This window comes from Balaenoptera acutorostrata, chromosome 2 (genome assembly GCF_949987535.1).
Source record: "Balaenoptera acutorostrata chromosome 2, mBalAcu1.1, whole genome shotgun sequence".
In the NCBI taxonomy this organism is placed as follows: domain Eukaryota; kingdom Metazoa; phylum Chordata; class Mammalia; order Artiodactyla; family Balaenopteridae; genus Balaenoptera; species Balaenoptera acutorostrata.
Window position 1 is genome coordinate 65,514,952 of NC_080065.1, and position 27,911 is coordinate 65,542,862.

A 27,911-nucleotide genomic window follows, 5' to 3' on the forward strand; every position below is an offset into this window, starting at 1 on the left:
GCTGAAAAAGCAACTGAAAATGTCCAGTTTCGCTTGGATTATTTAGATCATAATTTGGAAGAATTTTGCCTTTATTGATTTGGGTAATTTTGTCAGTTTTAATTTTGATTCCTATTAGAAATCTGGCATGTGTCAGGTATGTTTAGAAGCCAAAGCATACATGTAGTTTCAGCTGTCACAGGCCCTAGATCAGGAAAATAAATAGCTATTTTTGTATGTTCTATCACTAAGTGCTTCACGCGATACAGAGAGTTGAGTAAGAGTTTATGAAAAGGGTTGTTAGTGTCTTCTTTGAGTTTCTAAATTAGAATTCTGCTTCTAGATGAGGTTTTTTATGGGCAGGATTACCTTCAGGAAATGTGGATGTGAACTGCTCCATGACCGGCTTTTAATTTTGGTATTTTGGAAGGGGTGAATGTGTCCTTCTGTTGACTTTTCCCTTGTTATACACATTTCTTTACATTGTTTATAAAGCTTTTTAAATACTTTGAAGCATTTCCATATTTCTTTACTTTAAAATTAAGATACCTGTATAGTATTTGAGAGGGTTTTATTTCTCCCTATTTATAATTACATCAGTGCTTCTCCAAGAAAGAAATATATACTTATCTTGAAGTTAAAGCTAACCTAAGGTAGGTGTATATATGTTACTAGTGAATGGCATAGTTAAAATACCTGAATATCTTTTTTCCTGTCATCACTATTACATATAAGTTAGTGTTTAAAATTTGATTGGTAGATATTTTCTTGATGAAATTATACACATTATATTGAAACCAATATACTGAGACTTGAATGAGTTTGCAAAATCTGGTTTTAATTCATATCTGGGGAGGGTAGGGGAGCATGTTGTGAAAATACATATGCACAGGAACCTAATCAATGCTAGACAAATAATGTATTAGTTTACAATATAATAGGATAACCAGAAATTCAAAGGCTCAAATTGAGTCCATCAGCGGTAATACAATTTTATATTTGGCTCAAGTGGCTGTTGAATATCAAATGGTGCTGAGTTCCTCCAAAGCACCTCATGACCCCCCAGTCTTGGAAGGAGTTTCACCACAGTCTCAGAAGAAATCCCAGTCGTGCTTTTATTTCTTTTGGCCCTTGGGAGTCATTGCTGCCCAAATACAAACGCAGGCCAGGGATTTCCAGTGGCCACATGTTATTGCACAGAGAGGTCTGTTCTAAGCAGACCCTTATGGCTAAGACGGTGTGAGATTAGCCCTTAAATAGTGGTCTAGCATTAACGTGGTCTATCAAAGCATGTTAAGAAATAGCTCCTTAGTGATTATGTACCAGCTACTAGTTATCACACAAACAGAAAAGGCAACGTGGCAGCTTCACATTTCACATGAAAGACTAGCATTAACTGGGCCTGTCTTGCTGGCTTAACTTTCACATAAATCTAGTGATTATTTTAATTTAGACCCAGGAAAAAATGATTTCATACCAGTCTTTTCTTCACATAGGTTTGTGTAGCATTAAAATTGTTATGGGTTAAAGACTAGGCCATGAAGGCAAAATGTTTAACTCGCCTTTGCCAAAACAGAAACAATCTCTGTTCTGACTCCTGTCCAGTTTCCAAAAAACGAAACATACATACACCTTTGTTATTGCACATCTTTCACACAGACTTGTGTATGTATAATATACATATATATTTTTTAAATATGCTACACATAAAAAAGACTATGGCACTTTACAGAATACATGTTTAACAAAGATCATTACACCACAGATGTTTGATAACTATACAAAAACCCTTACACAATTAATGTAACATTGTTGAATTAGCACACAGGTTTAAAAAAATCCACAGAACCCAAAGCAAACATTTCTGCCTTCTTGGAGTTCATTGAGAAGCCCAGCCCCATCACAAAACTTTAAGCACAAACGCAGGCAAAAAATAAATAAGACTTGCTGGTAGTAGTAATGGTCCAGGTATATTAGATTTTTAGACTGAGGCAATTACATGATTGATAGAAGTTTATTAGAAAAATAGGTGCGGGTCAATGATTGTCTGTTTTTTAATCTCTTTCCTTCTAACACGTTCCTCCTATTCAGTGGTTTTTAAACAGCCATGCAGTGTTCGTCTAGACTAGCATGATTTTGATATTCCATTTATCCCAACTGAAGCCTGGCTAAATGGACTAAAGGTTTAAAAGGCCCACATTACCTTTTTACTCTTTCTCTGCTAGAGAAATTTCATCTCTGCTCTGCTTAACAAATCAGTGTTTAAGCAGTTTTTAGTGGTTTGGGGTTTTGTTTGTGTGCATGTGCTGTTTTTTTTTTTTGGTCTTCTGTAGCATTCAGACTAATGAAGTAAACACTGTCAAGTGACTTTCTTCTGGCCAAGAGAGGTCACATTTTCACTCATGACTTCTGTTATCGGAGTGACCCAGGCATATCCCACCCCCCCCACCGCCCCTTAGTGAAGGCGCAGTCAGGCAATAAAGATGATGGACGTGCTTAGAGGATCCTCTAGGCTTATGACTTGTCTGCGAGGAGAGTGAGACTGTAAAATTAGTGTTATAACATGGGTTCTCTATCTATCTCGTATAGAAGAAAAAGTAGAGTGAATCTTGTGATGATAAATTTAAGAAAAAAAATTGGGTTTTAAATTATTTGCCTGATGGAGGGAATTGCTTTTTTTTTAAAATGAAAATTCTTGCCAAGGGTTAAAAATCAGTGACCGTGATGGCATCAGGACTTGGCTAGAGCATACAGATGCACAGTAAGGGACAGGAGTCCTGTACAGTAAGGGACAGGAGTCCTGCACAGTAAGGGACAGGAGTCCTGCACAGTAAGGGACAGGAGTCCTGCACAGTGGCTGCCATAACCTATTATTTCTGTGTGGCGTCAGACAGTTATCGCTTGTGTCCCGAGCTCTTATGACAGGCTGCTATGAGGATACATGTTTACCCCTTGAAGTCACAGATGTACATCTTGCTTATTACTCTGCACTTTGGTCTAAGAATGGTGAGCTCATGAAGACCTGGTTCCATGCCTCCGCCTTCCTGCCCTTTAGCTCATTATCTGTGAGAGAAAACGGTTTCTGGTACAGGCCGAAGGCTAGAATGGAATTAAACTGGAATGGAACAACTAAAGCAATTACTTGTTCTGCAGCAAGGCAGGGTTTTAGACTCACGCAGCTTTAAGATGATTTACTCAGGGCAGGGTTGTAAAATCTGAATCAGGGTTCTATGCCTGGTGGTGCTTAGCACACAATACCTTGCCCAAACAAGGTTCATAGTTATTTGTTAAATTTTCAAAACAAAGCAAGCCCTCAAGTAAGCAGATTCATAAGCCTAAAGAGACCTGTCCTTTTACTCCTTCCAGAAATTTGGCAGGTCCACTCCATTTGCTTAAGTTGCAAAGAAGTGTTTCTACCGCATTCTGCAATTCTGAAGCTCAGGATAATACCAGACTAGGTTCTTTCTGGTCACTTTGATCCTTCCAAAGTAAGTTTGAAGTGATGGCCAATATCATTTTCCTGAATCAATTATGTTGGTGATTTATAGAAACTAGATTAAAAGCCCCTGAATCCTTTTTAATAGTGGTGTTTCATTCATTTTGTAAACAGGTATAGGCAGGTGCTATGAGCTTGGTCTAGCTCTCATTTTGCATTAACTTTCTGTCTACTCTGTGCTTTCCTGAGAATGAAGCCTTTGATGCAACTCACCAGTTAGAGCAATTTAATGTTATTTCAGTCTGCTTTCAGGACCAACACCAGTAACTAGAAGAACTTAACTCCCGTCTCTAGCTCCTTTTTCTGCACAGAATGCCATCCTGCTGCTACTGGGGGTGGGAATACAGCTGAATACAGCATGGTTACCACACAGTGGGAAAAGGTCTCCCTGCAAGCGCTGAGATTCTGGTAAGCTCTCCCAGTCACCAGATGAATGAGCCACAGCTGGCTCGGAGACCTCTGTCCCTGGAATCAGGAAACAGAGTGAGGTTTCCTTTGGCAGTCAAAGCACAGTCCTAGCCCTAGAAGAACAACACGTGATCTCCGGTGGAAGAGGAGACGAGGCCAGTACTGGTGCTAGCCTGGCTGCTGGGGAGTGGAATGAATTTGTCTCCACTAGCAGGATTTTGTACTTTCATTCTCATGATTGGACAGGTCCTTATTCTTCCTTTACTCAACTCTTGGAGTGACAGATCAATTGATCCACCTGACTCTGGAATTCAGCCTAGAATAAGTCCCACCACAGAATTCCACACTGTCCCTGCTGACCCCTCGGGTCAGCTAAGCAACAGACAGACAGTGTCTTGCTCGGCCCTTTAGCACACATCCTCTCCCCGGTGGGTGTGCAGTCTTCATTGTAGTCTCCAACTGAGACAGTTTGAAAGAACTAGGAGGAAACAAAAGCACCAACCCCCAAACCTCACTCTGAGGCAGAGATGCTCACAGGCATGCAACCTGTGCAGAAACGTCTCTAAACAGCCTGCAAATCTGGCCAATGGTCTCTTCTGTTACCAGAGAAACTGCTGCTTTAATGGTTTAGATCATCATCCTTCATTGAGCCTTGGGGGGAGATGGAGTCTGACAGAACTTAACTGCATGTCAGGGTTTATGTACTATTTTCATGTTCCATCTCTTAACAGTTTGCACTGTGGCCCTCCTGTGCAGTCACTTTGTGCAGCTGGGTGTCGCCTGTCATTGGTCCTGGCAAGGCTCAGGGCTGTGGAACGTGGCTTTGGTAGGTAAAGGCTAGTTCTTCACTTGATTCAAACGACAGAACCAGAAGTGAAGTGTTTCACAAGGTTACACGAGCAAGAAAATGGCACTGATGTCTCTTCCAAACTAAAGGAGGCAGATAAGGTTTTTCCCCTCTTCAATTTCTTCTTGTACTTTGTCACTGGAGGTGGCAATTTCTGCTTGTGCGGAGAAGACGGCACAGATGAAAGTGAGGACCGTGCCCCCGATGGCGGTATAGAAGGCCCAGCCCAACGAGCAGTCTCCGGGTTTGTAGGCCGACGCGTAGTGTCCGCAGTAGCCTATGGCCTTCTGGCAGCCCCAGCCAGCAGGGTAGAGTATCAAACCCAGGATAAGGAAGAGGCCTGCAGGGCAGAAGAAAAACAGGTGAAAGCCCCACGGCTCTCCAATGGCAAGTGAGTAACTGTACCGATCTGTGTAATGGCTACTTGATTTGCCTGCTCTGGGCAGTGGCATCCGTTCTGCAATAACAAGTGTTAGGGACTGTTTTAGGCAACTAATCTGGCCTGATCAAGACAATCAATCACTTTGTTGAAAATATTTTTAGCTTCTTTTGTACATGTTGGAATGTGAACCCACTAATAACTTCTCTTCTAGAAAAGCAGGTAACCTTGTTACTACTTCTTCCCACAGGGCTCTTACTGCAGTGAGCAGTTCCCTTTTGGTCTAAGGCAGAGGTCGGCAAACTAAGGTCAAGTGGGGTCTTGTTTGTGTAAATCAGGTTTTATTGGAGCACAGCTATGCCTGTTCGGTTATGGACTGCCCATGGCTGCTTTTGTGCGGGAACAGCACGGTGAGGAGTTGCTACAGACCGTGGCCTGCAGAGTAAGTCTGAAATATTTACTCTCTGGCCTTTGGCAGGAGAAGTTTGCCCACCCCGGTCTGAGGGAATTCACAGAGAACCATGGTTAAATGCGAGAGACCACATCTTAAGCTGGGTGTCATGCTTTAAAGATAAACCCACGAGGAGTCTGGTTGCTGGCATTCACCGGCCGCATACCTAGGACAGAGACCTCTGTGTTTACATGTACATTGAGAGGCCACCTGCAAACTCCCTAAAGACGTTGGTCCGGGAGCCTTCAAGTAAACTCAGCTCTGAGGAGACACTAAGAAGCTCCGCTTCCATTTTGCTGACGCCCCCACAGCACTGCCATACTAAAGCCCACTTTTCTCTTCCTCCAGCTGCTCACTGTGAAATTGAGAGTTCTTTCTTTTTCCTGCCAGCCCTGGGGGTTAGGAGCTACTCCAGGGCAGGATAAGGCAAGGCGAGTGAGGCACAGACAGTCGCTCCCAGGTGCCTGCTCTGTGCCTGCGGCAGCCTGGGAGGCAGCGCCTCCCCGACGCACGGCGGCGGAAGCTGCCTACAGGCCGTCCGGATCCCCGGACCACGAAGGGAACTGAGCGGCCTCAGGTCTTACCGACAAAACTTTCTTGGTAGAAAGGGTGCTGCGGGAAGAAGATGGCTTTATTCGACGTAGCAGGAAGAAACAGTTTTCTTTGAAGAATGTCACCTACATAATCAAGATCACTAATTCACAGTCAAAAAGACCTGTTTTTTTAGATCCATTGGACTAGCAGTTCTGTCCTCTTAATTTAAGCTTACTCTAAATTCTCTTTTCCTACCTTTACTGAAATTCTCTGGGGTTACCACACCAAAGCTTCCGAGGCATTTACAGCAACTTCCTGACAAAAAGGACACGACTGCATTTGTGCTAGTATTCGGTTTGAGGAAGATTGTGTTCCAGACCACAGATCACAGCTGTCATGGAGAGCATCTTCTCCCCGATCATGGCACTAGAGTGGGTTTTGGGGTCTGATTGTCCCTACTTCCCAAATTAATCCCCTTGTTCTCCCCTGAAGCCCTTGTGGGGCTTTCTAGCAGGGGTGGAACAGAGGGAGTCCATTTACACGCTCACGGTCTGAAGAAGAGCGATTCACCAAAGAAGTGTTTCTAACTGTGCAGCCCTTATTTCTCCGAAGGGCGGGGTGCTGGGAGCCGGGTGGCAGTGATCCGTAGCTAGGGAAATGCGGTCCAGCGCTGGGAGGCGTCAGTGAAGGCAGCAGCAGCCCAGACACCTGGAGAGATGCTGGTGGTTAGAAATGACCGGGAGCGTGGAGCAAATCCTCCCGAGGATCAGGCCGCCCGTGGAGAATGTGCTGGTGCTCTGGCACAGGCACAGTCCCGGACCAGCAATCCTGGTCTGGATGTCTGGCTAGAAGTCACATGGCAGAAAAGCCCCTGTCGTCCCTGTGTGAGGCTAGGACACAAACCAGCAAGAAGGTGGACCACAGCAGCAACTCACCAGGTGCTCGGTCACTTAGTAGTTAACGGTCTCTACGTTTGGAGTAAGATAGAGGTCTGAATCCAAGCTCTGCCCTCTACGAGCTGGGTGACCTTAGAGAAGTCTTTGAACCTAAGTATGATTACTCACCTGTAAAGTGAGCTAATCCTTAACTCATAAGGTGGGTGTGAGTATTACACAGTCTGTAAAGAGTACTTGCTGTGTCCCTAACAACAACCTGGAACACAGACTAGCGCTAGGTAACAGGTTGCAGAAGCAGAAGCAGTGTAAAGTTCACCAGTTCTGAATAGACAGGCCGGCCTATTGGGGGGGCGGGGCGGGGGTGGATATTTTGAAAGGTGTCATAACTGGGGGAGAGGAGGCTACAGTTAGTACCCCTTGAAAAAATAAACTACTCTCCATCCGAACAAATGTAACTCAGCTGGGGGGATCTACGATGACTGAGCTAATTCTTTTGTATTTCTAAGCCTGTGATAAATCCCGATTAAGTCCCACCTTGTTCCCTAGGAAACCTCACCCAAGGCACATGGAACCTTGGGAGCTTCCTCCCTCAGGCCCTAAGTTACTGCACTGGAAACCAGAGGCACCATCGCTGGGACCTGTGTAAGGATTCAGAGGCACTTCGAGCACGCAGCCTGTGGGCAAGGGAGTATTAACGGCTCTCTCTTTTAAAAGACCATAGTGTTTATATTTGAATATTAATTGCACACATCGTTTGTATTATGTGGCTTAAACAAGTCCAATTAGTAAAATTAATGCATTTTAATATGCATTATAACCCTTGAATTGTAAGGGTTTCGCTTTATGGCAAAATACTTTTCTTAACAACCCTTCTCTAGAGTGGCTGTTAGCAATTTACATTCCCACCATCATCACAGCAGGGTTCCCTTTTCTCCACGCCCTTTCCTGCACTGGATAGGGGCTAGGGACAGAAGACAGAAAGCACAGAGTCTGCTGTCACGTAGCAGCTCTACTACCCTGTGCTGGGCTCTGGCTTGTAGGATGCACAAAATAATGTGGCTGTCTCAGATCCTTCTGGGAAGCCAGCAGTTTTAAAATAACTATTATTTTAATATCATCAGACCCCTTTTTGCAGAACACTCAGGAACATTCACCCCTGTACTTCTCCTTAGCTGTTCTCTTTGCTGGTAGCTCAGATAAGGTTCCTGAAGTGCTTCAGGCCTTCTTAAAATCTTGTGGCTGCTACTGGCCAATCGATCTGTGAATAAGGACAGCAGGGAGACTTATCATAAAAGGGGTGCCTGCTTAAGAGTCTGTCAGAATCCTCAGCTTGATTATTTATAAGCCCATAGGGCAGTCCCCCGGGAGGGTGACAGAAAGTGGCTCTGGTATGTCTGCAAGCCCCAGTGCATGTGATGTGTGCCCAAACGACAGGCTCCCAACCTGGGCAGCCTGGCTGGTGGGCCTGTCCTCCCAGCACTCACCAGAGCTGCCCCTAGCTTGGTTAATGCCATGAAAACACAGGACAGTCAGAGAGAGAAAACAGCTGGCCGTCAGGTGAGCAAGAATAGAACAAGCATCTGTCATCTTTCTAGGTATTTAAAAAAAGGAACTTCTACCAAAGGAATTCCAGAAATTTTCACGATTCAGGCGGCCACACGCGGCCCTGACCTCACCTCACCTCGCCTCACTGGGCCCGGACTCTCCACTGCTCCCGGGGCCCGGCGCAGCTTCGGAGCAGCCTGGGCACCGGCCCCTGGGCCCTGACAAGCGCTCCTTAGTCACAGCCGTCATCTCAACAGGTTCTTTCTGCTTCCGAGTAAAATTATCAAGAAGCCCAGAATGGCTTCCCAGCTCTCACAGTGAACTCCAGTTTTCCCCCCCTGGCCCTCAAGGTCCTGTGTGTCCCGGTTCCCCGTCACCTGCCTCTCTCGCCCTTGCTCTCTGCTCCAGCCACGCTAGCATCAGCCACGCTCGGGCCTTCGCTCTTGTGCTCCTCTCAGCTGCAGCGCCCTTCTTCCAGACAGCTTTCCAGCCATCTTCAGATGCCACCTCCTTGGTCTTCTGGACCCGTCTATTTACAATTTCAAACACCTACCTCTCCCTTAACTTGCTATCCCCCTTCCTTGCTTTATTATTTCTCCTTAGCATTTATTACTGAAAAATGGAATATATTACTTTGAGTCATATGAAACTGTCAATATCTGTCCACTTTTTACCTACAAAAATGGTCATTTCATGTGGTTCAACCTGATACTTCACTTAGTTATTCTGATTGTTAATCCACCTCCATTCTCAACTTTAAGCTCCACGAGGGTGGTGCTCAGAATAGTGCCTGGCACAGAGCAGACTCTTAATAAAACTTTATCAACGTCAGTGCAATCTGTTTTGCAATAGTTTTTCTAAACCATAGTGCCCCTGGGGAGAAAGGGTAAAATAACTTTGGCAGATGCCAATCAACAAGAATGAAGTTATCCCGGCAGGAAAGGAGATGCAGAGACTCTTGGTTGGCTGGCTTCTCCTGTCACACTGCCTGTTCCAGGCCTGTGAATCCCAGGGCCTAGAAGCAGACATACGCCCCAGATTCCAAATAGGCTTGATGACACCAGCTACCGAGACAGAATTAAAGTCCACGACTTCTTAGATGGGCACATCAGACAGCAGGCAAGAGAACACAGTAAGACATATACCAAGTCTGCTGCAAATGTGGCGTGGCTTTTCTAGTCATCAACTTGGAGTGCACCAGGGACTGTCAGCTGCGGTGTGCTCTGGATTGAGTTTCATATAAGAGCCACACCAGAAAATGGTCTGCTCTCCCCCGCAGCTCCTTAAGTGAGGCCAGCCTATCTCGGGGGCCTTTCCATCTCCTTGCCTTAATACATCACAGTTTTGGTTGTGTGTGAATGTGTGTTGGGAGGGTGGCAGAGAAAATAAGGGGCTAGGCCAGTGGGCATGTGATTTTCTTCTGACTGGCATCTCTTCCTGGTGCCTGGCTGAGCTGTGACAGGCCCAGCTGGGAGGAGGAGGAAAGGCAGGCAGGCAGGATGATGCTGGCCAGCTACCCAAGAAAACAGCCACCACTGCAAGAAACCACAGGCAGTTCGGAGGGCTGGTAACTTCTGCAGTGGCTCGACTTGATGATACCCAAGAAGGTACCATTTTCCCCAGCCTTAAGAGATATCCTCTCCCTTGTAGCCTGTCTTTTCTCTTGCTAACAGCCTCCCAGTTCATTGTACCAAGAGGACTAGAAGATGCCAGCATATGCTCACCATGGGGGTCACCCGGGGGATGACTCAACCTTATTTGGGGAAGAAATTAATTAAGAAAGAAATTAATGAAAGGGAACGGATGGTTAGTCACTTGGACTACCTCACAGATGCCACGCCAGGTTGGAGACAGAGCCCTGACAATTTACCAAGGTTCACCATAGGGTGCTGGCTCTCTCATGGGCACCAGCTATCACATTGCAACACCCATCATGTCCCTCTGCCATTTTAGTAATATTTTCCCCTACCTGGAAGGAGCTTTCAGACTCAACCCTGGATTCCCAGCAGTTCTATCCTGCTACACAGGAATTTTTAGAGTCTATGGGTGACCTAAACACGTGGTTTGGGTTTAATTCAAATAATTAGACTCCATGAGCTCTGAAAGGGAGAGGGTAGGAGCTGTGTTTCATGGCTGAGTTCCCAGTGCCTTAAAAAAGGTGCTAAAAAATAAAATGAATGAAACACCCTGGGAAAAGTCAAGTCATAGTCTTCCTGATCAACAGTCAGCAGTGACTGTGATTAGACCAGTCACAAAATTATATATCTTAGGTAATTCTCTTGCTACTGCCTTGAAATCAAATAGTATGTTATCAAATATAAGTTTTAATCAAATCCCTTAGGTGGGGGAAACAACCTCCATAATCTTGCCAAGCCCCCAATTTTGGAAAGACTAGGAGTTGCTGAATACAATAAATAATATTTCACTTGGTCTGAAGGTGACCACACCTCCAGCTTTAAGCATCTGGGACGCTAGGAATGGGGAAGCCGAGTCTGAGCCACTGCCCGTCAGCCTGTGAAGGAAGAGCGCGGAAGGCTCTGTGCCTACTTCACAGGCTCTCCCTGGCTGTGTCGGCCCCGACTCCCTCCCTGCCAGTCTGTCACCCAATCACCCCACACTTTCACTACCTGCTGGCCAAGGGAACGGACTCCAGGTTTCTTGCCTTTTGTGGGTCACCCACTGTCTGTACAGAAGGAGGCCCTTTTTCCTGGCCTGACAAGTGAGAACTAGAGGCTGGCCCCTGTTGTACAGAATAACAAGTGAGTCTTTGGACATCATACTCCTGCCTCCTCTGCAGACAGGCTTCCAGACTAAATAGTAAAGACTGACTAGACCTCAGTTTGCAAAGGAAAGATGGCCGTCTGTTACCGCTACCAGCAGCCTGTGGAGAAGCCCCCAGTGAGGGCCGCACACTCAGCCTCCACGAGGTCGTAACAAGCTCATTCTGAAGCTCTGAAATATCCTAATATCCCTGGAGAGCGAGTTCACAGCAGACAGCGGATAGCAGGCTTAGCATCATTTGATACATTTGAGCTCCAACTAGGTCTTCCTGAGGAGTGCCCACTCCCTGAACAAGGGGTCTCACTCATGCTGACCCCTTGGGCACTCATCCACCTGGAAATACCCTCCCCCCATCCCAGCCCAAACGTCACCTCTGTGTGACATTTGTCACCACTTCCTGCCAGCATGTTATTCTCTGTGTGTTCCCACTGCCCTGTGCACACCCCTCTTCAGCTCTTTATCGTATGTTATTTTTGTATATTCAACTCAATTTACTGAGTTACCTGCTAAGTGGCAGGCATTATTCTCGGCCCTAAGGATAGAGCAATGCCCTAGCAGGACTCTGAGCCCCTTGAGGGCAGAAAAGCTTTATCCTTCTTGATTTACATCACAATTTTATCTTTAGCATTTACCATAAAACTCTGATGGGTATGTCACACAGTTGACCTTGGGTAACAGAGGTCAAGAGTTCAACTTATTTCTGGCTTTGAAACAGCCACTGACTCATTTAGGAACCCAGCAGGAAACCATCTAACTATCAAACATCCATTTCCCATTCAACATAGCTCTGGGGGAAAAAAAAAAATTCACCTGGTGGTGTTTATCCCTATCAGGTCTACCCTGTGACTCAGACTGAGCTCCAGTCTCTGCGGTGCTCAGCTCAGCTGTGCCAGGAGGCTGCCCCTGTCACCGCACCCCCTGCCCCTCAACCTCCTGCCCAGGCGGCCATCTCTCTAACAAGAAGCAAGACAAATCAGACGGGAGAGTGACTGGCTTCCTGCATCCCATCCCCATTCCGGGACACAGCTCAGAGAGCATTCCAGGCTTACTGGGGGTGACAGCTTCTATCAGCAAGTTCAGAAAGTACTGACAATACTGTAGTAAAGGAAAGCTAAGGAGACAGGGCAGTGCTCCTTGCATGATCATCTGCCAGTGTCCTGCCTCCAGATGGGAAGCCATGTTGGTTGTCCCTTCTCCGTATCCTTGGCTGTTCTTCCTCACCTTTCCAATCTCTGAACACTGGAGGGCCCAGGGCCCAATCCTCTGTCCTCTTCTCCACATTCTCCGTATTGATCACACTCGGTCCCACAGTTTTAAATACTGCCTCTAGGCTGGCATCTCCTGAATTTTGATCTCCACCTTTAACTCCAGGTTTGCATATCCAACTGCCTACTAGACCTCCACTTGGATATCTAACAAGGTACTTGAAAACTATGTCCAAACCTAACTCTTGATTCCTACTCCCCACTTCAAAACCTGGCCTTTGCCCTGTGGACCTCATTTCAGCAAATGGGAGTCCAATTCTTAGACCTGCTCAGGTCAAAACCCTTAGAATCCTCCCTGACTCCTCTCTTAGGACCCACATCCCTCTGCGGCAAAGCCTACTGGCCTTCATTCCAGCTGCTCCCTTGGCCCGGAGAGCTCTTCCTCCTGACTGCCCATATGGCTAACTCCTCTATCTCCTTAAAGTCTCTGGTTGAATCTCTCCTCACCGAATCCTACCCTGACAACCCTATTTAACATTGCAACTTCCCCCCCTTATCACCCCAGCATACCCAACCTCTCTTACCCTGGCTACTCCTTTTGTTTTTTCCTTCCATAGCACCCATCACTTTTTAACATACTGTACAATTATTTGGTTTATTGTGTCTCCACCAGCTTGAATGTAAACCCCATGAGGATACAGAACTTTGTGCAGTTTTTTCTTTATGTATCCCAATTGCCTAGAACAATGTCTGACGTGTAATAGGTGTTCAGTAAATATTTGTTGGATGAATGAAAAGACAGAGTGCTGTGATGTGGATGGTTACATTTTAAAATGAAGCCATTTTAAGTTCTTGCCAAGTTTTTTAAATGGTTGGAGGAAAAGCTGCATTCGATAACGGTGGATCCCAGGGCTCGGCAGTTTTGCCTAACAGCCCACCAGCCACACTTACTAATGAAACACGCAAAGGGGCCAAACCATGGGACTGGCCTTCTACTTGACTGCAAGCAGTGAATATCTCCTTTCTGGCTACAGAAAATAGATCTTTGTCGGGAGAGGACATAGAAAAAAGCAGTAAGTCAATTAAATGTAATAAGTTTTCAGTAATCTAGAGATCATTTTAGCCTCAAAACTCTGAAATTGTTTCCAACTCTGCTTGGCTGCGGTAATGACATCTATAAAGACACGCTGTGGCTGACTGTGGGAACTGCCCCGGACGCCAGCTGGGAAGGGAGGCGCAGTGCAGGGATAAACCTGGAGAAGTTCAGGAAAATGGCAGGTGGCAGAAGGGTACACCAGGGGGAATGAGGAGGGAGGTGGACCATGGCAGTTTGCAGAAGTGGTAAGGGCGGTGTCTAGAAGCAGCATGAGCCTGGAGAATGGAGAGACTAACAGAAAGTGCCGGCACTGAAGGCAGGAATGTAGAACTGCTGACGGCCCAGGAAAATACCCACTCCCATCAGCAGCCCTGAGGACAGTGTCATAGATCAACCGCAGGTGGAGTGATGGTGGGGGGGGGGCGGTCAGGGGAGGGAGAGGAGGTGATTCTCTGCTTCCAAGAGGAATAACACATTTAGTTACTTAACTCTAAGTCTGGGACCATCATGTGGTACAACTGATGTACAGAGTGATACACAACAACCTAGGCCTGCTAGTTAACATTTATCTGTATGTTTACCTCTCTTTTCTGTCTAAATTTTTATTTTTTCCCGAGTCATCTTCCATGCTGACAGCTGGAAGTCATTTTGGCAGTCCCTAATAGCTATTTGAAAGTCATCAACTGTTGCTAGGTAGGGACCTTTTCTCTTTCACAATACCCTAAGGCAAACTGTCAGGTATTATTAAGACTGTGCTTTGAGGAGGGCACCATGTCAGACCAACGAATTTGCCATCAAGCTGTTCTCTTTCCAAAGATCACAGTATGAACCTGTGTACTCCTCCTGTGCAGGGACCTTGGAGGCAGCCTGTAGTGATCATTCTCACTCACCAAGGCAAGGCTGAACTAGGTCCCCTACACTCTTTCAAGAAGAGAGGCAACTCAGAATTTCATGGGTAAAAAGTTTAAATAAAAAATTACAAGTAACTGGTTAACCAACTATCTGGAAAATTATCCAGAACAATGATAGTAAAAACTAGGAATCTTACTGTGACATACTATGCATTTGTCCCATAATAGAACAGCACTGGCTCCAAGGTCTCTTAGATGCCTCAAAGTACGTACATTTGGCTCAGATGAACTCCCGCTGGATTATAAACTGGACAGCAGTGGGGGGTGTGTTCTGCTCCTCGGCTGCCACCTCCATCTCCACCCCAAAGCCAGCACAGCCCTCTACACATACTGTGCTGTCGACCAACTGCACGTGTCATTGCTGACTCCCATTTCCTTTCTAGTCTTCTCATTTTTGGAAGAACATTTTGGAAAGATCTTCTATGGTAAAAATGGGAGATTCCAAGCAAAGATGACACGGAGTTTAAGCTATAAACACTCTCACCCAATTTTACACATTCGCAACTAAGACTTTAAAGCTGGAAGTTTCTACAGGTGATTAGAACCTTTTAGTGATCATAATGATAATTGTTATAATAACAACGGCAGCAGTTAAGTGCTAAGCACTACAATGTGCCAGGCACTGGCTAAGCACTTTAAATATAACTCAAATCAGAGTTCTCTCCGTGAGAGGATCTTTTGAGGTTGGTACTATTAATATCATCATTTGACAGATGAGGAAACTGAGGCACAGAGGGATTAAGTAAGGTTACACAGCTAATCAGTGGTGGAGCTGGGACTCAAATCCAGGCTGCTGCTTTACTGCACACCAAAGACTAGCTTCCAAAACAAAAGCATCTGTGCAGCTGAAGAGGGGAGGTTGCTATATCCTCAAAAGCTGGCTTGCATATACCTACGAGACGTTAGAGAGCAGATGACGACGAACAGCTCTCAAGTGGAAAAAACCACAGGAATGCTGTAAGGGGATGACGGGGAGAGGAAGGCTGCACAAAAATAAAGGCTCACCTATTCTCAGGCAGGTTGATTTGCTAACCCCATAGCAAGACAACAGCAAGATAAAGAACTTCCATCCACCCCTTCTCTTGCATTACAATCTGAGTGTCATCAGCCTCCTTTACTGCAATATAGATGTCACCTTGGAGTGGCTGCCATTGGCCAAAAAAAACTTCTAGAAAGAAAACCTACGAACAGGTCAAACCAACATAATGTTCGCTATGATGTCCTCTCCTGAAGAATCTGTGTGAGCAGAAAACTGGAAATAAAGCACAAAACCCATCAGACCAGAGGGAGAAAATGTAAGCCGTATAACCTGTTTACATTTTAGTCTTTGAGATTCTGTGCACTTGAGAACCATCTGAAACTGCACATCTACCTAGAATACTAATGCCGTACACAAAATGGTCCACAAAAAACCCATATCCTATGAACTTTCCAGGAGAGACATCTGTAGCTGATTAGACAAAATCGAGCACTGAGAACATTCTCAGACAGCCCCCAAATTACATCCCTCCTCCAGCAGCCGGGGCCATGGTTTAACCATCCCGCCTCCTCCAAGTAGCCTTTCTTAATTCACAGAACAGAGCTGAGGATCTTTGTTTTGACCTCCTCCTAACCCTGAACCCTTGCACCATTCACCATTACCTGTACGCAGTAGGTTTTAGTTAATCCTGTGCTAACAAGAGATCTGCTTGTCTCAATGTCTACATTCAGGGGATGCTGCTCTCAATCTAAGGCATCAGGCTCTCATGAAATCTTGCTTATGACAACTACAGACTCCAGGATGGGGCCCCCCAGGTCTCTTCTACCCAAGAAGAGTTCTGGTCCTTGCCTCCCAAGCCCCAAAGCTAAATTAACAATGCTATTCCAGCCTGCTTGACTTCTCCAGATGCCAAGACACTACCCTCAGTACCAAATGCCAGTTAGCCATTCAGAGTCAGGGGTATTCAAACAGTATTTATAAATAAGAGTAATATAACAAAGTATTAGTTATACCATGAATCAAGGAGTTCTGCCCAAGAACTGCCACCTTTGGTTAATCTCTACTTTTGAAATCACTTTGCCCACTAAGGCTTTTCAAATTTTCATTGAAGATTTATTCTACAAAACCCAAACAGAATTTGGTTTTAGTGACTGCCAGTTCTGAAATGATTCTTATTGGTTCTTTGGATGATGACTCATTTGTTTATGCTCTGTCTAGGAGGGCAGAGTACATGCTAGGATTGAGACTTAGCAGCATTTACTACATCCTTTACTCTTTCCAAATGCCTAGAAACTCACAGTTTCTAGCACGGATTAGTGAGCACAGAACAGACTATGTTTCTGTCAGTGAACAACATTCACTGAGCACCTAGTGTGTATGTAGCAGGCCCCATTCTGAACGTTAGAGAGCTGTGAAAAAGTCACAATCCACACCCTTGCTCATATTCTAGAACAGTGGTTCCCAAGCTTCTGGACTTCAGACACGAGCAAAATCTCCAGAAAAATTACGAGGAGGTCAATATTTTTTCTTTTGCTAATATAAGGACACTAAAAATAACCGTTATCTCCTCTCATTATCATTTCATAAAAAAGGGTATTTTAACACAAAAAGGGTAAAGGATGTAATCTAAGAATAAAGGACAGTTCTTTAAATTGAACACATTTAGCACTACGAAATCTTACAACATTGTCCTTATTTTTCTCGTTTTCGCTGAGGACTGGTGGAAACTAAAAATTGGCGCTTGCCATCTGCCTCTACAAGGACTAAGTCACAAACCACTGCAGCCGCTGACCTTCAACCCCCCCTGAGAGGAGTTCAGGGTGGAGATCAGGAATGAGGCACTCTGTGTTCTGGGGAAAACTGGCAGAACAGGCAGGCCTTCAGATAGATATTTGCAGGAGAAGATTTTATGAGCCCAAATTCTTGCATCTTCTCTTATCTAGAAAAGCACTAAAATCATTAACAGAGACATTTTCTCCTCGTGACTAGCAGTAACCTTCACCAGACTAGCAGCAACCTTCTGCAAAAAATGTGTGTCTGACTGCATGTACCCCCTTCACCAAAATCACATATATACTGACCTTCCCCCCCACCTCTTCGAGCAGTTCCTCAGAGCTATCTGAGATGCTGTCTCCTGGGCTATAGTCCTCATTTTGCCCCCAATAAAACTTAACTTACAACTCTCACGTTGTGCTTTTTTCTTTTTATTTTTCAGTCGACAAACCTTAGTAGAATGGACCCGCCCCTTGTTCAAAGGCAGTGAGAGGCCACTGGGGTGTGTGTGTTAGGATGGGGACATCTTTCTAAGAAGCCTGTTTGTTTACTGTATAAATAAAAAGGTAAAGAGTTTTCACTGCACCTCATTTTAAAGTTTCAAGGATTTATGGACAAGCTAGACTGGGCCCAACTGACATTTAAAAACTCTGCTTTGAAGGCCAGATCAGAAATGGGAGGTCAGAAATGGGAGGTCACTGGTAATGAAAAGGGTTTTCAGCTGATAACCAGTGTCTTTACAGAGCAGATTATATCTACATGTCATTTTAGTACATGATCAATAACATTAGAGGTTTTTAACCAACAAGATTTTCTGAGGGGAAGAAGAAAAGTGAAGGATTGGTGTCAGTAATTTTTTACTTAAAGCTTGTATTAATGCTTATACCGTCTCCCTGGAGTCTAGTAGGGTACTTGTTTTCTACTAAAAACACTTCCATAGAATTATAATTGGCAAGAAAAATACTCTTCCAGGGTGGTGGGTGGAGAACGGATGACAAAGCAATAAAGAGAATTCTTTGGAAGACAATCAGAGCATAGTTGTCATAAAAAGACCTTACAGCCAAGCCCCCCAGAGGAAGTTTCTGTTACAATTTCTCAAAATTAATGACCATCAATTAAGAATTGTCAGATGCCCCTAGAATATGTGGGGAAACAATCCACAAGAAAGATGCAGTTTCTCCCACGCTGAAGCCTCCCTAAACCTTTCTCAGCAATGATTCATGTTTATATGCAAATTACTTTCCTGGCAGTTTCTAAAACTTTAACTCTTACCTGTTAAAATGCATCCTAACAAACTAATTTAGTCAGATTATTCCTTCCCGTGAGTTAGTGATAAAATTTTACTTTGCATTCCAAGTGAGAAGGTGTTTCCTAAACTGTTTCTATGCAACTGGAAGAACTTTATAAACTATTTCTTGATAAATTATTCATCCAACATGTAGGATTAGAAAGAGCTCCTGTTTGATTCTAACCAAAATACACTCATAATTCAAAGTAAGCTGCCCCCCGCCCCAAAATCAAATGCAGTGCATAGCAGAATAAAAGACACTTAAAAAATTTTGTTATTGAGCTCTGAAATTTTCAGAACAGTAAGTAAATTTCTTGCCTGCTAAAGTTTTGGGGTCCAGATAATGTTAAATAATTCCTGCAACAAAGCAGGTGCCACCTTTTCAACACTAGGGCCCTGAGGCTGGCCTCTCGACTCTGAACATATAGCCACTGAGTATTTTGGTTTGAAGTTTTTAAATATTGGCTTCATTTTCTCAATATGTGTATTTTAGGTTTCATCTGTACTGGGGGCTATCTTTTAATAAATGAGATTGAGGGCCAATTAATAAAGCTACTGGGAAGCCTCTATACAACAACTGAACTCATACCTATGGCTAACTGTGCCTGGGCACATAAGAGTGCACAGATTACTTCTGAAGTGACCTCAGAGCTTAGAAGAACACCACCGTTGCATTAAGTTCTTAAATCAGAGTGCCTGAACCACTTGTATAAATATTCAGAGCCATACTTAACGTGATGATTTGTTACTGGAATCGGAACATAGATCATCCAGGGCTCTGAGATTATTTGTCTACAATTAAGTGGTTACCATAGCAAAGTACTTTATTTGCATATCAATTGCATATTCTATCTGAATTTTAAGAGAGTTTGCAATTTTTCGTCTAGATTTTCCAACTGATTCTTTTTTTTTTTTTTAACATCTTTATTGACGTTTAATTGCCTTACAATAGTGTGTTAGCTTCTGCTTTATAACAAAGTGAATCAGTTATACATATACAATATGTTCCCATTTCTCTCCCCTCTTGCATCTCCCTCCCTCCCACCCTCCCCATCCCACCCCTCTAGGTGGTCACAAAGCACCGAGCTGATCTCCCTGTGCTGTGCGGCTGCTTCCCACTAGTTATCTATTTTACATTTGGTAGTGTATATATGTCCATGACACTCTCTCACCCTGTCACATCGCACCCCTCCCACTCCCCATGTCCTCAAGTCCATTCTCTAGTAGGTCTGTGTCTTTATTCCCGTCTTGCCACTAGGTTCTTCATGACCTTTTTTTTCTTTTTTTCCCTTAGATTCCATATATATGTGTTAGCATACTGTATTTGTTTTTCTCTTTCTGACTTACTTCACTCTGTATGACAGACTCTAACTCCATCCACCTCATTACAAATACCTCCATTTCATTTCTTTTTATGGCTGAGTAATATTCCATTGTATATATGTGCCACATCTTCTTTACCCATTCATCCGATGATGGACACTTAGGTTGCTTCCATGTCCTGGCTATTGTAAATAGAGCTGCAATGAACATTGTGGTACATGACTCTTTTTGACCTATGGTTTTCTCAGGGTATATGCCCAGTAGTGGGATTGCTGGGTCATATGGTAGTTCTATTTGTAGTTTTTTAAGGAACCTCCATACTGTTCTCCATAGTGGCTGTATCAATTTACATTCCCACCAACAGTGCAAGAGTGTTCCCTTTCCTCCACACCCTCTCCAGCATTTATTGTTTCTAGATTTTTTGATGATGGCCATTCTGACCGGTGTGAGATGATATCTCATTGTAGTTTTGATTTGCATTTCTCTAATGATTAATGATGTTGAGCATTCTTTCATGTGTCTGTAGGCCATCTGTATATCTTCTTTGGAGAAATGTCTATTTAGATCTTCTGCCCATTTTTGGATTGGGTTGTTCGTTTTTTTGTTATTGAGCTGCATGAGCTGCTTGTAAATCTTGGAGATTAATCCTTTGTCAGTTGCTTCATTTGCAAATATTTTCTCCCATTCTGAGGGTTGTCTTTTGGTCTTGTTTATGGTTTCCTTTGCTGTGCAAAAGCTTTTAAGTTTCATTAGGTCCCATTTGTTTATTTGTGTTCTTATTTCCATTTCTCTGGGAGCTGGGTCAAAAAGAATCTTGCTGTGATGTATGTCATAGAGTGTTCTGCCTATGTTTTCCTCTAAGAGTTTGATAGTGTCTGCCCTTACACTTAGGTCTTTAATCCATTTTGAGTTTATTTTTGAGCATGGTGTCAGGGAGTGTTCTAATTTCATACTTTTACATGTTCCTGTCCAATTTTCCCAGCACCACTTATTGAAGAGGCTGTCTTTTCTCCACTGTATATGCTTGCCTCCTTTATCAAAGATAAGTTGACCATATGTGTGTGGGTTTATCTCTGGGCTTTCTATCCTGTTCCATTGATCTATATTTCTGTTTTTGTGCCAGTACCAAACTGTCTTGATTACTGAAGCTTTGTAATATAGTCTGAAGTCAGGGAGCCTGATTCCCCCAGCTCCATTTTTCGTTCTCAAGATGGCTTTGGCTATTCGGGGTCTTTTGTGTTTCCATACAAATTGTGAAATTTTTTGTTCTAGTTCTGTGAAAAATGCCAGTGGTAGTTTGATAGGGATTGCATTGAATCTGTAGATTGCTTTGGGAAGTAGAGTCATTTTCACAATGTTGATTCTTCCAATCCAGGAACATGGTATATCTCTCCATCTATTTGTATCATCTTTAATTTCTTTCATCAGTGTCTTATAATTTTCTGCATACAGGTCTTTTGTCTCCTTAGGTAGGTTTATTCCTAGATATTTTATTCTTTTTGTTGCAATGGTAAATGGGAGTGTTTTCTTAATTTCACTTTCAGATTTTTCGTCATTAGTGTATAGAAATGCAAGAGATTTCTGTGCATTAATTTTGTATCCTGCTACTTTACCAAATTCATTGATTAGCTCTAGGAGTTTTCTGGTAGCATCTTTAGGATTCTCTATGTATAGTATCATGTCATCTGCAAATAGTGACAGCTTTACTTCTTCTTTTCCGATTTGGATTCCTTTTATTTCTTTGTCTTCTCTGATTGCTGTGGCTAGGACTTCCAGAACTATGTTGAATAATAGTAGTGAGAGTGGGCAACCTTGTCTTGTTCCTGATCTTAGTGGAAATGGTTTCAGTTTTTCACCATTGAGGACAATGTTGGCTGTGGGTTTGTCATATATGGCCTTTATTATGTTGAGGAAAGTTCCCTCTATGCCTACTTTCTGCAGGGCTTTTATCATAAATGGGTGTTGAATTTTGTCAAAAGCTTTCTCTGCATCTATTGAGATGATCATATGGTTTTTCTCCTTCAATTTGTTAATATGGTGTATCACACTGATTGATTTGCGTATATTGAAGAATCCTTGCATTCCTGGGATAAACCCCACTTGATCATGGTGTATGATCCTTTTAATGTGCTGTTGGATTCTGTTTGCTAGTATTTTGTTGAGGATTTTTGCATCTATGTTCATCAGTGATATTGGCCTGTAGTTTTCTTTCTTTGTGACATCTTTGTCTGGTTTTGGTATCAGGGTGATGGTGGCCTCGTAGAATGAGTTGGGGAGTGTTCCTCCCTCTGCAATATTTTGGAAGAGTTTGAGAAGGATAGGTGTTAGCTCTTCTCTAAATGTTTGATAGAATTCACCTGTGAAGCCATCTGGTCCTGGGCTTTTGTTTGTTGGAAGGTTTTTAATCACAGTTTCAATTTCAGTGCTTGTGATTGGTCTGTTCATATTTTCTATTTCTTCCTGGTTCAGTCTTGGCAGTTTGTGCATTTCTAAGAATCTGTCCATTTCTTCCAGGTTGTCCATTTTATTGGCATAGAGTTGCTTGTAGTAATCTCTCATGATCTTTTGTATTTCTGCAGTGTCAGTGGTTACTTCTCCTTTTTCATTTCTAATTCTATTGATCTGGGTCTTCTCCCTTTTTTTCTTGATGAGTCTGGCTAATGGTTTATCAATTTTGTTTATCTTCTCAAAGAACCAGCTTTTAGTTTCATTGATTTTTGCTATTGTTTCCTTCATTTCTTTTTCATTTATTTCTGACCTGATCTTTATAATTTCTTTCCTTCTGCTGGCTTTGGGGTTTTTTTGTTCTTCTTTCTCTAATTGCTTTAGGTGCAAGGTTAGGTTGTTTATTCGAGATGTTTCCTGTTTCTTGAGGTAGGCTTGTATTGCTATAAACTTCCCTCTTAGCACTGCTTTTGCTGCGTCCCATAGGTTTTGGGTCGTCGTGTCTCCGTTGTCATTTGTTTCTAGGTATTTTTTGATTTCCCCTTTGATTTCTTCAGTAATCACTTCGTTCTTAAATAATGTATTGTGTAGCCTCCATGTGTTTGTATTTTTTACAGATCTTTTCCTGTAATTGATATCTAGTCTCATAGCGTTGTGGTCGGAAAAGATACTTGATACGATTTCAATTTTCTTAAATTTACCAAGGCTTGATTTGTGACGCAAGATATGATCTATCCTGGAGAATGTTCCATGAGCACTTGAGAAAAATGTGTATTCTGTTGTTTTTGGGTGGAATGTCCTATAAATATCAATTAAGTCCATATTGTTTAATGTATCATTTAAAGCTTGTGTTTCCTTATTTATTTTCATTTTGGATGATCTGTCCATTGGTGAAAGTGGGGTGTTAAAGTCCCCTACTATGATTGTGTTGCTGTCAATTTCCCCTTTTATGGCTGTTAGTATTTGCCTTATGTATTGAGGTGCTCCTATGTTGGGTGCATAAATATTTACAATTGTTATACCTTCCTCTTGGATCGATCCCTTGATCATTATATAGTGTCCTTCTTTGTCTCTTGTAATAGTCTTTATTTTAAAGTCTATTTTGTCTGATATGAGAATTGCTACTCCAGCTTTCTTTTGATTTCCATTTGCATGGAATATCTTTTTCCATCCCCTCACTTTCAATCTGTATGTGTCTCTAGGTCTGAAGTGGGTCTCTTGTAGACAGCATATATATGGGTCTTGTTTTTGTATCCATTCAGCCAGCCTGTGTCTTTTGGTGGGAGCATTTAATCCATTTACATTCAAGGTAATTATCGATATGTATGTTCCTATTCCCATTTTCTTAAATGTATTGGGTTTGTTATTGTAGGTGTTTTCCTTCTCTTGTGTTTCTTGCCTAGAGAAGTTCCTTTAGCATTTGTTGTAAAGCTGGTTTGGTGGTGCTGAACTCTCTCAGCTTTTGCTTGTCTGTAAAGATTTTAATTTCTCCATCAAATCTGAATGAGATCCTTGCTGGGTAGAGTAATCTTGGTTGTAGGTTTTTCTCCTTCATCACTTTAAGTATATCCTGCCACTCCCTTCTGGCTTGCAGAGTTTCTGCTGATAGGTCAGATATTAACCTTATGGGGATTCCCTTGTGTGTTATTTGTTTTTTTTCCCTTGCTGCCTTTAATATGTTTTCCTTATATTTAATTTTTGACAGTTTGATTAATATGTGTCTTGGCGTGTTCCTCCTTGGGTTTATCCTGTATGGGACTCTCTGTGCTTCCAGGACTTGATTAACTATTTCCTTTCCCATATTAGGGAAGTTTTCAACTATAATCTCTTCAAAAATTTTCTCAGTCCCTTTCTTTTTCTCTTCTTCTTCTGGTACCCCTATAATTCGAATGTTGGAGCGTTTAATGTTGTCCCAGAGGTCCCTGAGACTGTCCTCAGTTCTTTTCATTCTTTTTTCTTTATCCTGCTCTGTAGTAGTTATTTCCACCATTTTATCTTCCAGGTCACTTATCCTTTCTTCTGCCTCAGTTATTCTACTATTGATCCCATCTAGAGTATTTTTAATTTCATTTATTGTGTTCTTCATCATTGCTTGGTTCCTCTTTAGTTCTTCTACATCCTTGTTAAATGTTTCTTGCATTTTGTCTATTCTATTTCCAAGATTTTGGATCATCCTTACTATCATTATTCTGAATTCTTTTTCAGGTAGACTACCTATTTCCTCTTCATTTGTTAAGTCCAGTGTGTTTTGAGCCTGCTCCTTCATCTGCTGTGTGTTTTTCTGTCGTCTCATTTTGCCTATCTTACTGTGTTTGGGGTCTCCTTTTCACAGGCTGCAGGTTCGTAGTTCCCGTTGTTTTTGGTATCTGTCCCCAGTGGCTAAGGTTGGTTCAGTGGGTTGTGTAGGCTTCCTGGTGGAGGGAACTAGTGCCTGAGTTCTGGTGGATGAGGCTAGATCTTGTCTTTCTGGTGGGCACGTCCACGTCTGGTGGTGTATTTTGGTGTGTCTGTGGCCTTATTATGATTTTAGGCAGCCTCTCTGCTAATGGATGGGGTTGTGTTCCTGTCTAGCTAGTTGTTTGGCATAGGGTGTCCAGCACTGTAGCTTGCTGGTCGTTGGGTGAAGCTGGGTCTTGATGTTGAGATGGAGATCTCTGGGAGATTTTTGCCGTTTGGTATTACGTGGAGCTGGGAGGTCTCTTGTGGACCAGTGTTCTGAAGTTGGCTCTCCCACCTCAGAGGCACGGCCCTGATGCCTGGCTGGAGCACCAAGAGCCTTTCGTCCACACAGTGTTATTTCCTTGAAGCAAGAATCTGTATCCACCACAAGAGCTTGAAGTTACTGCCTTCCCAGCTCCCCACGGCCCGGGCGTCTTCCAGGAACCTGGACGCAGCTCCCGCCAAACGCCAGCCGGCTCAGGCCGGCTCCCAACTGATTCTTTAAAAAGAGATCCCAGTCCCTAGATTTACTCAGATTAATGCCTGCTTGGTCCACTTGCTCTTAGGCAGTAGTTTTGTTTCTCCTCTAATGATACAGTTGAATTCTTTTGCTCCCTTTATATATGATGATACTTTGTTTTGTTTTTGCTTTTCTAGGGTACAGCTTCTAAAGCAATGACTCTCTAATATGGTTTTGGAGCAGAAACTCAAGAAATTGTAGACCTGAGTCTATAGGTCTTTGTATGTATTGGGCATCCAATAAAAGCTCCTTGGATTGAAATTTAATTCTGGCCTGCCTTATAGCATTTTGGCATTCTTTAGTTTTCCGCAAGGTTGATGAATGAGTAAATGCGTTATCGTCAGGGGTACTCAAATTGACTCAGCCATAGAACGGTTACACGTGACTTCTGGTGGAGGCGTTATCTGTCTGGAGAGCCAGAAATCCAGAGCCTCCTTTAGACAGCCAGAAGCTTCCAGTGCCTCGTTCTAAGGAGAAGTAGGAGATGCTCCCTCTGCTTCCCTCACGTCTTTTCTTTGAAGGTATTTGGAAGTCGGGCGACCAACGTCACACCACCTTCTCAGAGAAAGCAAGGTGAATTTTTCAGGTGTAAAATGGGGCCAGGTCTCCGAAAGAGTCAGGAATCTCCTCCCCTCTCCCCAGGTTTCCCAAGTCCTGTTCTTCCTTCTCTCCTCTCCAGTGACCGACGTGGTCACTGGGAGTGAACAGGTAGGGCATGGGATAAGTCAAAGCGGACGCTGCGACCAGGCTGAGTCGTGGTTATCTTTCACCCTCTGAAAGACAGCAATGAGAATGCCAAGACCCAGACAGCAGTCATGGTGTATCTCCCATGCCCACCCCGACTTCCCCACGCGTGCCGGACTACGACAAAGCAATTCTGCAAGCAGCAGAGACAAAACCCTCCACTTGTCTTCTCTCTAAGATCCGTCTTTTATTCCTTGCCCTTTCTTTTTTTCATATGGTTCTCCTTCACCCTCAATCATTGCTCACTTCCAAGAAGACTGAGTCTGCACAGCAGGCCCTGACCCCCTGCTGCAGAGAGCGACGCCAGTGAGCGTGGGTGGCGTCACAGTGATCTATCCAGTCAGACTGGTGGGGCAGCTCGCTGAGGCCATCCTGCTGGGCTGAACGCGGTGCAGACAGACAGAGGGCTACAAGGACTGGACAGCGTGAGAGCCAACCAGACACGAAGCAGCACAGAGCCGGCGAGGCAGGACTGGAAGACAGCAGGCAGCCAGGCCAGAAGCTCACACGCTAGTCCAAGCCTCGTGGCAACCCCAGGGGAACGGCCCGGGCCAGCAGCAGTGCGCCAACTCCTGAGCTCACTGCCGTGGCCCCGTCCCAGACCTGAGTCACCGGGGATTCCACAGACTTCTAAGGGGGCCCTACATGCATTTCCAAACCCAAACTGCTTGATGCTGTCATGCAAAACCTGGATCTTTGCATTCTACGCTTTCACTGTGGACCACATCCAGGTCAAAGCCTAAGGAAGGCAGCTGGCGAAAACGACCCTGCTGGCTGATTCCCCAGCTTTTGTAATGAATCCCAGAGGGCTATGAACTGACGTGTGTTTCTGGCTCTGCCAAGTCCCGGACGAGTCCTCACCCAGTGAAGACCAATCAGCCTGTGATTTATTCTGCAAGCGGAGCCTGAGAAGCCACCTGCAATCAGGACTCAACCGCTAGAAGCCGCCTCCAGAAAGGAACGGATGGAGAATGCACGGGTCAGAGGAAGAGTGAGAGGAAGAAGCTCTTTGTTTTCCTATCAATTCAGCTTTTAAAAAAATGCCTGAGGACACCCAGAGGCCCGTAGGAGCCACAGGACGGCTCTGTGCTCTTCAGTCCCAACAAAGGCAGGCTATTAAGGGGCCAGGAATGGCACTTTACAATGTAGTTAACATTTGGTTTTGACAGAACAAGGTCAGTTCTAAAGATCCTATTCCTTAGAATGCAGCAATTGTAGGGAACACAAAAGAATGTACTAAAACCTGCCAAGAAAGCATAAATACTTTAATAATCATCATATAGCTACTACCACTTACTATTTACTATGTGTGCTTAGAAGCCTTTCTCATATATTATCTAATTTAATCCTCAAAACCACCCTGAGATATGTACTACTATTATACCCATTTTCCAAGTAAGAAAACTGAGGCTTAGAGATGAGGCAGACTGGTTAACATTTCACAGACACTTTAAGGTGAGGTCAGGGCTGATCCAGGGCCAGATGAGGTTTGAGCTCTAATTGCTGCTGAGAGCGCCTACTGAACAGCCGGGGCATTTGTACATGAGCATTTGAGAAGTGTCAGCTGGGTGCCCACCATTAGGTAAGGCCTTGAAGGCGAACCCTGCTATCTGAATTAGCTTAATAGTCAATACGTGTATTTTCATTTTTTTTTTTTTTAAGTAACCCAAATTTTGAGATTTCCACTGAGGCAGCAGATTCTTTTACACCCGACTTCTAAAATCAAAATACTAAGATTTTGATGGTTTTTGTTATACTATGGACAGTGACAGCTATGCAGCCTGTGGCCTTTAAGATCAGGCATAGTAAAGGCATACTAGATAGCCTGTAATTTGTCACCCAGTTACATTTGACAAAAATGTCATTTTTGCC

General features: G+C 43.7%; 1 protein-coding gene across 4 annotated transcripts in view; it reads right to left on the reverse strand.

Annotated features, from left to right (window-relative positions):
- Window positions 1–796: 796 nt before the first annotated feature.
- LHFPL2 (LHFPL tetraspan subfamily member 2) overlaps window positions 797–27,911 on the reverse strand; it is a 176,020-nt gene continuing 148,905 nt past the window's right edge. For all 4 annotated transcript variants that reach the window (XM_057540090.1, XM_057540091.1, XM_057540092.1 and 1 more), the window contains one exon: window positions 797–5,070. In XM_057540090.1, coding sequence (XP_057396073.1) covers window positions 4,814–5,070 — 257 coding nt within the window. In that variant the 3' untranslated portion in view covers window positions 797–4,813. The remainder of the gene's footprint in view (window positions 5,071–27,911) is intronic.